Source organism: Aptenodytes forsteri, unplaced genomic scaffold (genome assembly GCF_000699145.1).
Source record: "Aptenodytes forsteri isolate BGI_AS27 unplaced genomic scaffold, ASM69914v1 Scaffold93, whole genome shotgun sequence".
Lineage (NCBI taxonomy): Eukaryota > Metazoa > Chordata > Aves > Sphenisciformes > Spheniscidae > Aptenodytes > Aptenodytes forsteri.
Genome location: NW_008794665.1, coordinates 8,966,653 through 8,982,840, shown reverse-complemented (window position 1 = coordinate 8,982,840; position 16,188 = coordinate 8,966,653). Strand labels below are relative to the sequence as shown.

General features: G+C 41.8%; 1 protein-coding gene across 1 annotated transcript in view; it reads right to left on the bottom strand.

Annotated features, from left to right (window-relative positions):
- Positions 1-16,188, bottom strand: part of ENPEP (glutamyl aminopeptidase) — a 41,208-nt gene that overhangs the window by 9,280 nt on the left and 15,740 nt on the right. The window contains exons 4-10 of the mRNA XM_009273587.1: positions 14,610-14,730; positions 12,306-12,460; positions 11,563-11,676; positions 9,705-9,839; positions 5,381-5,446; positions 3,928-3,993; positions 2,490-2,641 (exon numbers count right to left, since the gene is read on the bottom strand). Of these exons, the coding sequence (XP_009271862.1) occupies positions 2,490-2,641; positions 3,928-3,993; positions 5,381-5,446; positions 9,705-9,839; positions 11,563-11,676; positions 12,306-12,460; positions 14,610-14,730 (809 nt within the window). The remainder of the gene's footprint in view (positions 1-2,489; positions 2,642-3,927; positions 3,994-5,380; positions 5,447-9,704; positions 9,840-11,562; positions 11,677-12,305; positions 12,461-14,609; positions 14,731-16,188) is intronic.

The window sequence follows — 16,188 nt, the reverse complement described above, 5'->3', positions numbered from 1 at the left end:
TTTTGAACAGTCAATAGCTGTTCCATGTTATCATATTACGGTCCATCCCAGGGAGATTTTTCTTCTATCTTAAACCCCCTGGTGACCAGCACTACAGGAAAACCTGGGTCGTCTTTACAACCTTGGATTAAGTGAATGGTCATTAACTTCCAGAAAATACCAAAATGAAGGCTATGGTATCTCCTGCTGCCTCCAGGAAGAAAGATCAGCTATTGTTTTGTATCTTCTAAACAAAAATATCTTAACAGATTTATACAGATTTTTTACTAGGTCTCTTATGGAGCTTACTGCCATGGAATTTAGAGAGGTTATTGTTTGGCCAGAAGCCCCAGTATTGTGTTTCCCCAAGAGAAAGCCCATAAAAGATTTTTTTTTTAAACCCTGGTTTTGTAAATGCATTTAATGAGGGGGATTTTATTTAGTTTTCTTTATATGTTCCTGAGATTACATACATAAATACTTTTCCTGAGCGTAAGATATAATAGCTGTGTCCTGTTAACTGTGCATATTGAGGACGTGTTCCTGACATGCTATGCTGTAGTTACATATTTGCCCAGCAGCACTATTTTAAGAGCACAAGTTTTTGAACTTCCATTTCTTTTGAGTGCCAGCAGGCAGGAGAGGACTCTTTCAAGCCAAACAAGCTTGAAACAAGCAGGCAGCTCAGGAGAGTATCCCTGCAGGGTTCAGAGAATAAAGCATACACAAGGCTTGGAGTTTTCACTGCTTAAATCAAAACCCCGCACCCGGACATGAAATAAGCCAGTCCCATCTGGGGTAGGATCTCTTCAGGAGCTTCCTCATCCCCATCTGTGAGGGTGGAAAGTGGAGGTATTGATTTTCAGCAGATTGACTTCTAGGCAAGGGAGTAAGTCTGTTCCAGGATAGATGATATAAGCATTATAATATATATTACTGCATTTTATTTTAAAGTAATTTATAAACCCCACATATTTAGAAACAAATTCCCCTCTCACTTTGGGAATAGCAGGGGCAGTGCACAGCTCAGCTTCTTGACAGGTTAAGGTAGAACAGGGCTGGGATTTCTACCCAAGAAATGACAAATGGCAATGTACTGTAAGTCTTGAAGCCATGCAAAAGTGAGATTCCTGAGTCTGCTACCTCAGAGCATAGTGCAATAAGTCAAAATTTTCAACACAAAGAAGTATTTTTTCCTGAATAGTCTGTAACACCAGCCTTCAGATGGCACAGTGCTGTAGTTTGCAGCTAGAGTTGCTTCAAAAGCCTGCAAACTTTTCTGCTTATATGTTGGGAGAAATACAATGTTGCAAATACACGGGTTATTATCTCATCTCAACTCTTTTGATGCTTATCCAAAACTGCCAATACCATGGGCCTTCTCATTGCTCAAGTTTTTTCTTTTTAATCAGAATGAAATAAAGTGACCACAACTGTTTCTTCATTTTCTCCTTGTTCTTGCTCTTTGTATTAAAATAACTGGTAGAAGCTAATGGAAAATTGCATTTGGGTAGATTTAGTTCTGGTTCATACAGGCAAGTTTTATTGGTTTAGTTGATTGGGCGAGTTCAAGGAACGAAACCTTCCTAATATAGGTTTACTTGAATCTCTTTCACTGAAATGTTAGCAAAGTCATATTGCCTCAAAATTTGGGCTGGCTAAGAATATACACAATGCCAGCTCTGAACAGTTATTCAGCTGGTTAATGTCATGGTGCAGCCAAGCCGTTTTTCTGTGCAGGTCCACCAACCCACAGGTAGGGTTCATCTCCCCTCAGGTTAGTCATCTGTTAATTAAGAAATATGCTCATATACAGTATCCCACCTGTCTTGAATAGGGTAGATGAACGTCTGCAGCTGGCTGTCTGGCCACATGAGAGCCCAAGATGGCTAACTTTGACTAGATAACTATCTTTTAGATGGGTAAAATTAAGCAATACCATCCTGAGTTAAATAGGAAAAAAATAGCTCTTGATGAGGATTAATAACATTTATACATGACTAGCTATTTCACAGTAACTCACATTTTTAAGACATGTAGAGAAGACCCTGTATTGTATGCGAAGACGCTGTGATGTATTATAGATCCTATACCATATAGGAAAAGGAATAAACTATTATGGTCTAAAACACCTGGATCATGGTATCTGATTTCTGGACAGAGACAATTTTGTGTCAGTTTTCCTTAGTCTGGCAGATTATAATTTGCAGTGGTTCAACGGATGACTTGCAACCATCTGAGCTGTCTGTGTGTGGAAATAAGATTTTCTGAGACCCTGTCCAATTTTACTCTGCTGTGTTTGAGAAAGAAACCCTGAGACAAAGGGCTGATGGTGTCCTAAATTTGAAATATTTGTATCTAACTTCCTGCTGGTTTCTTTTTAAAAACAAATGCTGAGAGTAAGTTTAGCAAGAATGGGTATAACACTGCCTACGTGTTATGTCAGTTGAAGAGAGTATCTGTACAGTATTTCTGCCTGTTTTGGATAGACATTTACAGCAGGAACTTACCCAAGATCAGAAGGAGGATGAGAAGCATTTGCATTAGGATCCAAGAGAAAACGTTTCTGTGTGAATACTGAATTACTTCCCATCTCCAAAACAGGGTAGCCCATCTGCCTAGTCCATGTGTCCATGACTTCCTTCACAGGTTTATTACTTGCCTATGAATGATGAGAGAAGGTTGCAGTGAAAAAGCAAATTCAGTCCAAAAAGGGAAAAAAATAAATATCTCTGATATTGAGAGGAAGAAGAGCAGAAAGGGGTAGAGGAAAGAGCAGGTTCAGCACAAAAAATACTCCATTAAATACTTTTATGGTGTCTGTCATTGAAAGAAGGAATGAGCTGGAAACTTGAACATGGACAGAGGAAATGAGAAGTATGTGGGCAAGAGACTGGCCAGTAACATGGACAAGAAATACTGAGGAACCTTTGAGGCCTCTTGCATGCTCTAAGATCTTTCCATTTTTTCTGAGGAAATAACCGAACAGGACAGAAAGGACATAAAGAGACTTCTCAAAGCCCAAAGGCTCCTTGCAGCATGCCCTGTTTTGAGTGTGAAGGAGGAGCCAGTATTAACCACCAGCAGCTACACTAATGTAAAATTTGATCCATTCTGTCGACTGTGAGCTTCTGTCCTAGAGACTGAAGCTGGAGAAAGCTGCCACTGCCTCCCCAGGATGCCACCTGTGAAGGAAGGGAGCTAGGGTCACTGTTTCCTTCTTCAGATGAGGTAGATCACACGAAGATGCAGAGCACCAGTGAAAGAGCAGGAAGAAGCCCTGCTGAGCGGGAAAAAGTCTGGGAGCAAGGAGAAGATGGGAACTTGAAAGGAGACACAAAAGTGCAACTTCGGCTGTGTAAGCGTTCGCAGTGGTGCAAGGAAAGGAAATATTATCGGGGAAGAACCTGGTAGTATGCAGGTGGGCTTTTGGGGGTAATGAGATAGATGGAAAGAAACAGCCCAGCCTCAAGGAAAAGGAAAGATCAGAAAATTGTGGCACAGAGGATGACCCAGCTGAGACTCAGAAGCTAGAGACGGAGATAAGCACCAAAATTACTTGGGAATGGATACTGTTGAGAGCTTTCAAACAGCTGAATCTGGTTAGAGATAAGGGAGAGTATAGGGTGCATGTGTGTGGTGGATGAGGGATGTTTTCACCCATGAAATGAGTTCGAGTTGCGGGGGGAATGTTTCAGTAGCAGGCTGTTTGATAGCAAGGCCTCCTTTCTTGTTTCTTATTCCACTCCCACAGTCTTATGTCAAGAAATGAGGAAATAATATATATTTGCTAGAAATAAGATGTGTTGGAATATACTGGGAAGCTGCCTAGCTTGTGATCTCTCATTGACAGAAGAGCTACAGAATATAAAAAGTTTGGGAAACTGAAATGAGTGGGTGAGATATGAAACATTTATTAGCAAGGGTTTGGGTTGCTGCAGAACGTACCGCTTCCAGAGCTTCCCAAAATTGTTGTGTCTTGGCATTCTGGAAATGGTGTTTCTTCAAATATGCCTAGAGAGAGGTAGAAGACTGTGAAAATACTACCAGGTCTTTCTTCTTTGCCTATGAAAACAATACACATACTCAGTTGTACAGAGATACAGAGAGTACAGATCAGTTGTACAGAGTATCTATCCATGGGCAGTAGTATTGTGAGTAGGTGGTCAAATGGATCATTATTCAGCTGATGAAGCTCCTTTGCTTTCCAAGGCATCCCGTAACGTTAAAAGTCAGCATTTTCCAGTGTGACTTGTTAGTATGAAATAAATTTGTACTCGAAGAGTTCTTTGTATTTTGTTTGAATGGACACCAGCATACCCTGTTGCAAATTTCTGTCTAATGTAAGACGTTTAGAAGAAGGAAACTATTTCAGGAGATTTCACTAGCTGTGGACTCAGAGTGGAAGTAGGAAAGTCTAGTCCCCTCTAAGCTGTGATCAAAATGACTATTACAAGGAATAATGGTATTCAGCTAAGTGTTTGCACCTCCTAAACACTATTCCTGTCCTGTGTCTTACCTGGCTGCTTAACGAGTGCTTTCCTACCCTGTTATCTCGATCCTGGTGATGTTTAGTCAGTAGATGGTGCTGTTTGTTTCACTGTTAGCCACAGCTACCTACTTTAATGTTCTTGAAGGCTCTGAGTAGAGAGGAAGTATTAGTCTCTTGTGGACAAGGTAGCTGTATTTTGATATTTGATGTCCTGATTGAATATATGAAAGGGAAAATAAAGGAAAATACAACTGTCTTGTAGCAGCCCACAAATGTGCTCCCCATGAGGCAGGGAGGTAAGAAAAAATGTGGTAAACCTGCACTGCAGCTCTTCAGAGACGACAGATGTTGGTTCAGAGGAAAGAGCAGATAACCTTCCTCTTTCTGGGAGGGCTCCTTTCTCCCATTTTTTCTTTCCATAATTTTGTAGCATCACATTTTTTCCTCCATGAGAAAGGACTATGAACTGTGCCATACCTCGGCTCTCTAGGGCTGGGTGTCCCTGCATCAGGGCATGGATGATCTTATGCCTGTAAGTGTCCCTGCATAGCAGGCTTGGGTGGATTGGAGGATTGTGGCCATATGAAGCTGCGGAGATAATTTACAGCTGAATGAGGGGATCCTAGCTGACAACAGAATAACAGTGGGGTGGAGGAGGTTTCTCCACTAAAAGCTGTCATGAATTTAGGTCCTCACTGGCAGGCTATCAAATCTTAATGCAGTTCACATTCCTGCTTCAGTGGGAGCATGGAACTTCTTCCCCTTGACATTGTCCACTCAGTACTGAAATGCATTAAATACTTTTGTTACTAATACCAGGATCTCTGGTATTAACTTTTTGAATAATGGCTTTGCTACTGTCACACGAGGATGGGCTGCATTTCTGGCATGTTTTGGTGCCACCCTTACCTGACAGCCTTTCTGGAAGAGGTCTGGTGTAATCCAGTCTCGAAGCATTCTGAGGATCGATGCACCCTGAGGACAAAGGGAAAGGGGAGAAGGTCATTCCACGCTGCTCTAACAGTGGCTTTCCGTTCATCTAAAAAGCAACATGTGAACGAATATTTTATAAGGCAAAAATAGAAACCATCCATCTGACTAAGGAAGTGGTTTTTCTAATTCCTTCATGGCATGGCATGCCTGCCTACCGGAGCTTAATTCTGGATGTGAGAGTTGGTCTTTAGCTGTGATCAGACACCCATTTCCAAGTTCAGCTGTGCCAGTGGAAGGGCTCCCAAGCCCTGCTGCTGGGGATTACTGTCCTGCCACTCTACCAGTTTCTGTGAGTGGGGATCCCTGTTTCACTTTGAACAGGACAGGGGTGAGGGCAGCTGGGGAACTAGCCCTGTCCAGCAGCACAGCCTGATAGAGGAAGTGACTTCTGCTGAATGCCCAACAGGTAGGGAACTCCAAAAATGCTGCAAGTTTGGGGCTTTACATGTTGGGGATGCCATCTCAAGATTCAGAATGAGCTTTGCTGAGGACTGGTGTAAGAGCTTTGGCCTCTGAAGCAGGGTAGAATTGGGATCCGGGAAGTTACTTGGGTGTCACAGAAAAAAAACCAATTAGGACCTTGAAGGAAGAAAGAAACAAAGGGAAGACAGGAGAGAGAAGTAGAAAAGTCATGTGGAACAAAGAACAGGGTGGGCACAAAATGATGAAAAACAAAAGCAGTACAAACCCAATCTAAAACGCAAAATATGATTTTAGGATTAACATGTTTTCATTTTCCGAACTAAATCAAAGGGCAGCTGAGAGCCTAATGCTATGAATGGTTTAAAAATCCAGTTGTCCCATGAAAACAAGAGCATTATTTGAATTCTCAGTAAATCTTGTCTCCCCTATTTACGTGTCTGAGAATAACAACTTGACTGCATGAGTCACAGCAGAGTGACTGTTTGAACAGATATGCCTCAAACTGCTTTCTGGACTATTGTTGCAGCATCAAGGTGGTCAGCAGATGACTCTTTTCTGACACAGTAATTTAACGTGTTTGCCATGAAATATGTTCAAAAACAACTCAGTAAAATTTAGGACAGATATCCATTAGGGGTAATCATAAGGCTGCTTATGATTAATGGTGATCATAAGGCCACATGTATGCGCTAGGGTACTTCAGTTCCTCAACTTTGTCTATCATCAGCCACTTCTTATCTGATATCACCTCTCATAGACCATCCCCTTCCATTTATATTAAAAGTTAGAGTAGAAATACGCACTTGTGCATGCATTTGGGAACAGCGGAGATTTCTTTTGCTTTAAATTGCAATGTATAGTTAGCCCCTTGCATCTTCCACTGCTGCTTTTCAGTCTCTTCCCCCTACTTTTGTCATTCCTCTGTAGTCCATGGTGGAGTGCGTTTGAGAAAAACTCATCCTAACAAAGTCACTGGTTATAGGAACTCCAGTGTTTTAATAACTTTCCTTTCTTCAACTATTTGGGGAGGTTCAGGAAAGTGACCTTGATTTGAATAGCTGACTTTGCCCGGTGGGGATGTCGGGGGGAGTCTTTTATCAACACCCACATAACTTCTCCTAGAGAGTTGTAGTAATTGCCAAGTATATGACAAGATTGTATGTGGCAGAAATGTGGAACATTTAATCCTAAAGTTCTTTAGCTAGGAGGTTCCAAAAATGTGGGGGTCCAAAAGCAAATTTCTAGCAGAACTTATTTAAGTATGTTTTCTGAAAAGGTAATCAATATTTGAACTCCAAAACCAAAAAATCTCATTGTTACTTTAATAGAATCTTTCAAACTGAGAGAGAAGGTTACACTGGGAAAAAAGTGAGATGCAATTACTTTTTAAGAGCAGATTAAAAAAATTATATACATTAATTTTGTAGTCACCAGCTCTACTCTAGTACAGCTTTCCTAGGCGCATAATGCCCTACCAATCATACAGCAGTTAGAGGTTCCCTTACAGAATACACTGCAATGACTCCACAGACCCTTAGGCAATTCATTAGAGTTTTAGGATTGTATAAACCCTGTAATTGCTCTGGTAAAACTAACAAAGACCATTCCAAATTATGCTTTATTTGTTTAGTGATGAATATTATCATGAGGAGATTGTTTTTATAAGAAAAATGCAAAAGAGAAGCCAAAATAAAGCCAAAAAGAAACAAGTTAATTTTGTCATGCATTTATATATAAATACCAAAAGTAATTTGAGCTAAATCTACATGAAGACTTTCTCATTCAAGCCAAATTATATCCCAAGCCAAATTATATCCCAAGCAGACTGTTCCCAAACAATGCCCAAGTCCTCAAGTGTTTTCGCTTAAAAAAAAAATGAGTTCATGTAGCAATTATCTAGGCACAAAGAGATGAGTATAAGCTAGGATTTTTTTTCTCCATTGTTTTTTCAGATCATGCAAAAGTATGTCTCTTGCTTAGCTCACCACTAAAATACATTTTGGTCCAGAGTATTTGATTTAGCTCTGTATGTTTCTTGACTTTTGTTAGTTTGATTTAAGAACAGTGTTACACAGTGCAGGTTTTCACATGGTTTATGATTTGACTGTGAGGCATTTATGATGCAATAAATACTGGTTGTATTGTTGGATAGGGGATTTAACAATTGAAAACAGAAAACTGATGGAAATGGATGGATCAAGTCTAGCCAATAAAAGTAATATCTACGGCTACAGACTCTAGCACAGCTAAAGCTAAAGTCAATGCAATACATACTTCACGTTTAGCTGATCATGGCAGCTTGGAGAGAAAGTAACAAGCAGGATTTAATGATGGTGGATTTTGTGTGTTCGGTGGAAACTTGTTATGGCATCAGATAGGAAACACTGACAGAGTCATACAAGAAGCTGTCAACACAAACATGGTGTATCAGGGTCAGAAGCAACATGGGAGATGGCTGGTTGAGGAGAGAGTGAGCAGAGTCCCAGCTCCTTCCTCACCTTGGTGGCATATGTGTTGGTGAGAGGGAAGAGGGACAGGGGTGTTTCCTCCTGTGTTTCTTCAGACTTGTCTCTTAATGCACTGAAAAAAATAACTAGAAGCAACAGTGTTGTCAGGATGCCTGAGTCAAGGGACTCCCTGGTTAGATACCAGGGAGTCTGGGGGAGACCTGCTTTGTTCTGTGTCTAAGGGTTGTCTAAGGACAAAATGGCTTTGGCTATATCTGATATGGAGGGACATGAGCCAGCTTCAGCCTCCTAGACCGGATCCTGCTGACCACATCAAAGTGGCGACCCTCAGCACAGCTGCTGGCCTCTCTAATGCTCTGGACCTCAAAGCACTTTTCCACAAGTGCTGAGCTCCTGGCTGCCGCCCCACACAGCTAGTACTACCAGCGGCCGTGGGCTCAGGGAGGCCTCTGTGCGCCCTGGTCACAACAGCGGTTGGACAGCACCAGCATCCTGGCGTCTTGCTGCTCAGACAGACCCAGGGTATTCTTCCAGTCAGTTCCAGCTGGCTCCTGAGAGAGCCTTTATAGGCACAGGTCCCCACCGCCACTGACAGGGACAGCCCCAGGATGAGCAAAAATCTTGTCAAATACCTAATGGGATGTCCTCTACCACCTCCTGGGCTACAGACTACTGTACTCCAAGTCAGTCCTGAGCTCCACAACTCTCAGTGAAATGGGGAGCTAACTCATCTCCCAGTTTAGGGCCAATGCCAGTAGAGGCTGGTGTAGCCCATCTTTGCTAAGGCTTCTTGGGTGGCTGGGATACTGTGAGCAACATGAGACAAAAAGTTACTTTCCTGTTTTCACTGCTTGGTTCCCTGCCTTGCTTCCTCAAAATAGAAGTTATACTGCCCTGAAGGTGTGATGGGGAAGTGAGGGAGAGGACACCTGGACATCTGCCCTTCCATCATCTGCCCTTGCATTAGATTATGAGGCTTAACTGGGCTGCATCAGCACATGAGGTGATGGGAGAGGGATGTGCTTAGTATCTGGTTTAGGATAATTTTAAAACTGACAACTGTAGTGGCAGAAGCTGCTGACACTGTGATTTCCCTGCACCTCTGCATGCTGTGAGCAGGTTTGCATGGTGCACAGTGGCTGACCGAGGCTCTGGCTGCACTGCTCCTCTCACAGTTGCTTTTGACTGAATCATCACTGACAACAGTCGGGAACGTCCCAGAAAAAGGATCTGCACAGACACAGCCCAAGTGGGTTAGGAGTTATGATTACAAGCTCCCCTGACTTTTATCTCTTCTCCCAAGCCTCCACTTTCTTTGCATTCAAAGTCACAACAGGAGGATATCCTACCTTACTGTAGGATATCCCATCAAACACAGAGGTGATTTCAGCTGGAGATGACACGCTGACCACAATTGGGTGGGAAGACAGCAAAGAGTCATCCTTCATTACAGGAAGCACATCATCAATTAAAACCTGTTCAAGCTGAGAAAAAGAAGATGTTAGAATAGAGACAAAGGCAGGACTATACGCCTAACTTCACAAAACAAGTAACTTGAACTGCAGCTTCTCTAGGGGGAGGCAGTTGGAAATGGAATGAAATTTCAACTCCTCTAAAGAAGGACTTGCAAACTCTTACTTTATGTCTGAGAGGGGAGGGATACATTTTTTCCTTAATTAAGATAAATTGCCTTTTGCAAATCCTGTTTTCCTGTGTGTATCATAACACAAAAACCCCCACAGCAGGCAAAAAAAGGAGCCTGTATTACCAATTTCAGCAGTGTGACAAAGTGCAAAACAGTGTGACAAAGTGAAAAGCATTATGGGTTTCTCTTGCAAAAGTGGAGCTGGGGAGGAAGGGAAGGAGGGGGGAAGGAGGGAGGAAGGAGGCAGGGTTCCCCATCCCAAGGTTTATAATTTTTTTAAAGTGATTATAATTGTTTTAAAAGATTAAGTGGCCTGCAGTCAAAATCCCCTTACTTCCTAATCAATATTGACCAAAAAAGACTAAATTTCTATTTAATTTTCCTCTTCTAATACTCAATAGGATGCTAACACTGAAATGGCTTTGGATCTTAAATGAACATAGTGTCTAGATACAAAAAGGTCTTTTAAATTTTAGTCTCAGTAATTAAAATTTTTCTTATGTAGTTAGCACAACAGATCCTCTAGTTCAAACTGTAAAAGAAGTGACCTAGGAATGATTTTGTTCTCAGCCTCATATGACGTGGATGAGAAGAGAGGTTCATGGGGAGCGGGGAGGGAGGCAGGGGAAGCACTGAGTAGGCACTGCCTGCTTCTAAAGTCACTAGGCTCAGGGGCTAGCAGATTTTGACAACGGGCTCAACCTATGCAAAACCTGCTTCCTTCCACTGGCATATGTTATATACTTTCTAGTAGCCAGAATCTCATTACACCTGGACAGCTGGGGGAAATACGCCTGCTATGCGCCATCACATCTGTTTGGGAAGGGAGGAAGGAGAGAGCAAGAAACCTCCCTTTATTCACACACTGTTATCGTTCCTCAGAGTATAATGCATATTTAAGGCTACCCTCTTTGTCTGCAACCCCCTTAAAGTGACTGGAGTTGGTTTTGCTGCACAGTTAGTGCTGTGGGCCATCCACTATCACTACCTATTTTTGCGCTGTGCGGAGTAAAGGTTGTCTGAGTTGGAGCATTTAAAATGACACTTAAAATGTTGGCAGCAGCTGAATGGGGGATCTGATATTTTCCTTGACGAATAGCCCACGCTGTGGAGACAGGCCCAGGTTCCCAACCCTCACCAGGTCGGATAACGATCCTAAGACAAGTCCTGTGAAGAGACACTACAGCCCAACTAAAGAAATAAAGGGGAATCTCCATCTTCCAGGGTTAGACCTTTAAACAACCTTGCAAAATTGCTAAGGCTCTGTCCAGAATGCACCTAGGTATTATTTGCCATAATAATAACCAAACACTTGACTCAGTTGCTAAAAAAGAATGACTCTTCCCCGCAGACTAAAACTTTGCAAAGTTTATTTTGACTAGTTTCAAACCATAACATAGGTAGGTGGAAAAGTTTAAACCAACTTTTTCTTTGTGTTGCACTGCACTATGTTAGTTTTCTATAGATATACTTCAAGTTTTCATCATCCTTGTCTAATTTTTACTCCCTTCCAAAATGGTCCCCCCAGCCCCACCAACCCTCCATAAGACAGAAATAATTACCATTTGCCAATCTGGTTCTGCAGCATTTACTCCCAGGAACTCAAAATAAGTGGCAAATCCTTCATTTAACCACAAGTCATCCCACCAGTCCATGGTCACAATATTTCCGAACCACTACAGTTGTAAACATTGAAAGATGTAGTGTTAGCTAAATGGTAAATGTACATTTCAGTATCTCACATCTCCACACAGAACATTCATTTGTTCACATTTCTTCCTGTTGCGAGATGAAAATTATCATAATTCTGGGGTTTAAATAGGAATTCAGGCATCGCCTTGTGTTAAAACATCACTTTTATTATAAAATTGCACATTACTGGGGAGATTGCTAATGATTCATGTGCCACTGAAAATATTTTTAGTTTCCTCCTCTTGATTTGATGATTTGTGCTTGTAAGGAGATGTTTTCAGACAGCCTCCACAGTGTATAGTTGTCCCTATTTGCTTGCCCAAAAGAGACATCTGCACATGCAAATTAGTTCCTTTAAGACATTTCAGACAGATTTTCATAAGCTGGCTCACGGTCTGGACCCAAGCATCTAACTTCCTGAGAAAAATTCAAAGGCGTAGTTATGGTACTTTAAAGCCCTAACGGGGAACTGTTTTAACATGATATTTTGCAATCAAATTGTGAGCACACGTAGAAGATCCCGAGATGGAGTTAATGACAGTATTTTCAAGATTAAAATGTTGCGACTACACATTTGAAGCACTGTAAAAATGATTCGTGTCCTAAAATGTACCTGATGAACGAGTTCATGGGCTATCACAGCAGCTACTCTCTGTTTGTTGGAAGTGGCCGACTCGTTGGGATCATACAGCAGGTTTGTTTCTCTGTATGTGATCAGCCCCCAGTTCTCCATAGCACCTGTCCCGAAATCTGGAATGGCTATTTTATCTGCGTTGAAAGAAAGAGAACATGATTACCACTGTATCCTTTAAGCCACTTAGCTTGTCCTCTTTCTGCATATTCACAGCCTGTTTTGCTTACCTTTTGTGGTTCCGGCTTACTGCTGTGGACTGCAGTCTACAACCTGTGTTTAAGAAGCAGGGGACTGGCCTACAGCAGCTGATAGCAAGCGCCCTGGCTCTGCTGAGATTAATAGAGCTAGGATCACTTGCACTAGCTGAGGATCTGTCCTGTGAGGTGATGCTATGCCACCTCCTGGGAGCGTGCATATCATACATTACTTAATTTTGGGTCCAGAAATTAATGGTATTGTCTGGGGATGCGGTGTAGGCAGTAAATCTCCTGAAACTATCCATAGCATAATGAAGCATGACATTGTTTGTCACACTGTTGTATTAAAAATATTTATTGACATGTTAACTGAAGTAAATCCCCCATGCAGTGAACAACATCTGCTTCTACTCCTGACAATTTGTGGGGGTCACTCATTTGTGGTCAGTAATCAATACAGGTTTAAATGAGAATTGCAAACTCAATTGGACTGGCATTTTCTTCTGCAAATAGTGACCACAGCCTTTCTATGTGGGTTAGTGAAAAAGTAGAGATGGATTTAAAACTGAATAGAACAAACAACCCTCACTCCACCCTAACAGAAGATAGGAATTACTTATTTTAATTTAAACAACTTGATTACAGAATCAAAGCTGATAGTTTGGCAAGGGCTTCACTGACAGTCAAAATGAGGATCACAAGGAGAACGGCAATGCCAGAAGTCATAAATCAATGTGAAATACAATGTTTAAATAAACCATTATGCAGAAACTGATTTGATTCATCAGGTTTGATCTAGATGACTTCTAATATTGAAAGAACAACATAGTAAGTCAAGATTTGTGATCCAACAAATAGACATTCTCAGAAAAAGAGTATAAAATCTACAAGAGCATCTACCCTCTGATACTGCTGACCTGGGGTTACCAGTCCACCCTGTAGTGCAGACAGGCGCCTATCCATACACTGACGTGGCAAAATCATAAGGCTTTTATGGAAATGAAAGTTTGAATATGAAGCATAGGTAAGATACAGTCCCAATTATTACTGAGGACCAGTGTGCAAAAGAACATCATATTGTACTGATTTCCCTAATTCAGTTGTCATTGAAATGCAAACAGATATTTACAGTAAACTCAGATGATGTTTTGAAAGGAGGAGGTAAAAATCTGTTGTTAAAGTAATACAGGTTAGCCTAATAAGTACATGTGTGAATAGCCTATAAAAGGTTTGCATAGCATCGTTAATCGTCTTCAAAGTTTTGGGTTTTTTTTTTCCCCATTACATTGCCTTAACTTGTTTGTAGTTAATGTTTTTCCATCCTTTTAAGTTCATGAACGTAACTGAATTACCTCTTTGGACGTCTTAGGAGGGGGCATTTCCAAAACTCTGATTACATTCCCTACTTTATTAGTTCAAACTGCGCAAATCAGATCCAGAGTCCAGATAGCCAAAGCTAAAGGATGCCCAACTGCACTACTTTTTCTTTGCTTATTTTGTAACCACGGGCAAAATTTGATAGTGTGCCACTCTTGTTTAACTCTGGGTCTTTTTTTAGCCCAGCAGTAGAAACTACAAATTATACGCTGGACCACATTCATCTTTCTAAGAAGTGGATACACACCCACTTTGCACTAGGGTTAATAAATAGCATGACATACTCTCTGGCAGTTTACATCTTCACTTATCTCACTGCTGACTTTTGTCCAGAAGTTCCCATGGAAGTGGTACATGTTTTTCTCAAACTTCTTCTGGCTCTATTTTAGCTCACGATGTTCCTTTGCTGATGATACCAATGCTTCCCCTGATTTTCCACAAGACAGTTGAAAATAACCATGCCAGGACCAGTGCTTCAGTTCAGCAAACTGAAGTTACCAGTGAGAACTGGTAACTAAACTGTTACTGAGACCAACCCTCCCTCATGACATTTAAGAACATCTTGAACTACATGGGTACAGTTTTAAAACATCCTGACATAATATCAGCAGTTAGCAACCAAAAGCTTTCATGCTCCATTTTCCCCCAAAGCACAATGTAACCATGACAGTGAATTAACAAAATGAAAAATATAAGTATTAATAATCACCTAGTTTTGGAAGAGAATAGCTCAAATTAAAGTACTCTTCAAAGAAGTCGAATACAATTTTTGTTACATTTGCTGCATATTCTGCCGTGTGTATTTGCAGTGGCTGGGCGTAAACTCTTAGCTGTAAAAAACAGAGACAATTAAAACAGTCTTCAGTTAAAAGAAATTAGAAGGTGGCAAGCACTGAAAAGTCATTTAACATACATGCCTATAACACTGCAGGTTTTCTCTAAGAGACTGGCCTGAACACTGAATTCTGTTCCCTAACACATTTAATCAACAAAGTTTTTCAAATGCTGTACATATGAAAGACCAAGTAGCATAATCTGTGCACGCTTTCCACAGTATGCCTAAATTGTAAAACTGGCAAGACCCGTGTCCAGAAGCTCACAGTGGCCAAGCTTGCAACAGGGCCTGGGTGCATACCAGTCCCTCCTGCCCCAAGGCCTGGTTTTCTCAAGAAGAAAGGCTGGGCAAGAACAACCGAAGGAAATCCACTTGTTCTGAGCAGTTCATTGATCTGGACTGATCCCATCAGACCAATCTTTAGGAGCATATCTGTCCTGAAATGTGTCTGAAGCCCATAACACCTTATTTTCTTCAGTTTCTTCCTACCTTTTCTACCTACTATCACCATAATTTCCTCTTGTCCTTGTATGTTTGAAAATCTCAGACCCTTCGAAGATAGTGCCTTTACCAGATCTGTAACTCTTCCCAGACATGCTGGCCCATGCAGGTTGAGTGGCTGTTTGCCCAGGACCTCAGGCCGTACAGCCACCCAGTCACAGCTATGGTGCCTGCTGGGCTGCTGCGCCTCTGGAAATCCCAGACAAAAATCAGCTCTCTCGCTTCCCACCAGGCAGGTCCAGGAAAACTGGCATGTTTGGTAGCCCTGTGTGCGATGAGTGACCATTTCTGTGCTCCTCTTGCATATCTGAGCATGCTCTTTTTTTCCTGAATGCAAAAAATGGTGTGTTGAGTGCTGACCTTTCCGTCTCTGCAGCTTGGTGCCTGGGCCTGCTTTGGCTATTACTGTCAAGCAATAGGAAACCTCAAGCCCTGGAGGACTAGGGGCACCCATAACCACGATGAGGAGGCCTACAGCTTGAAAAAGCTTTTTGGGATGTTATCTCCACATTGTGAAGACAAAGTGTGACTCAGAATTTATGGAGTCTTTTGGGGGTCTTTTCCTCAATCTGTTTGTCCCAAAGCTCACACAGGTCTCTGCCCCAGAGCAGAGTGTGCTGGTTTTGGCTGGGATAGAGTTAATTTTCTTCATAGTAGCTAGTATGGGGCTATGTTTTGGATTTGTGCTGAAAACTGTGTTGATAATACAGGGATGTTTTTGTAATTGCTGAGCAGTGCTCACACAGAATCGAGGCCTTTTCTACTTCTTACACCACCCCATCAGCGAGCAGGCTGGGAGTTGGGAGGGGACACAGCTGGGACAGCTGACCCCAATTGACCAGAGGGATATTCCACACCGTACAACATCCTGCTCAGCATATAAAGCTGGGGGAAGAAAAAGAAGGGTGGTGATGTTCGAAGTGATGGTGTTTGTCTTCCCAAGTAACCATTA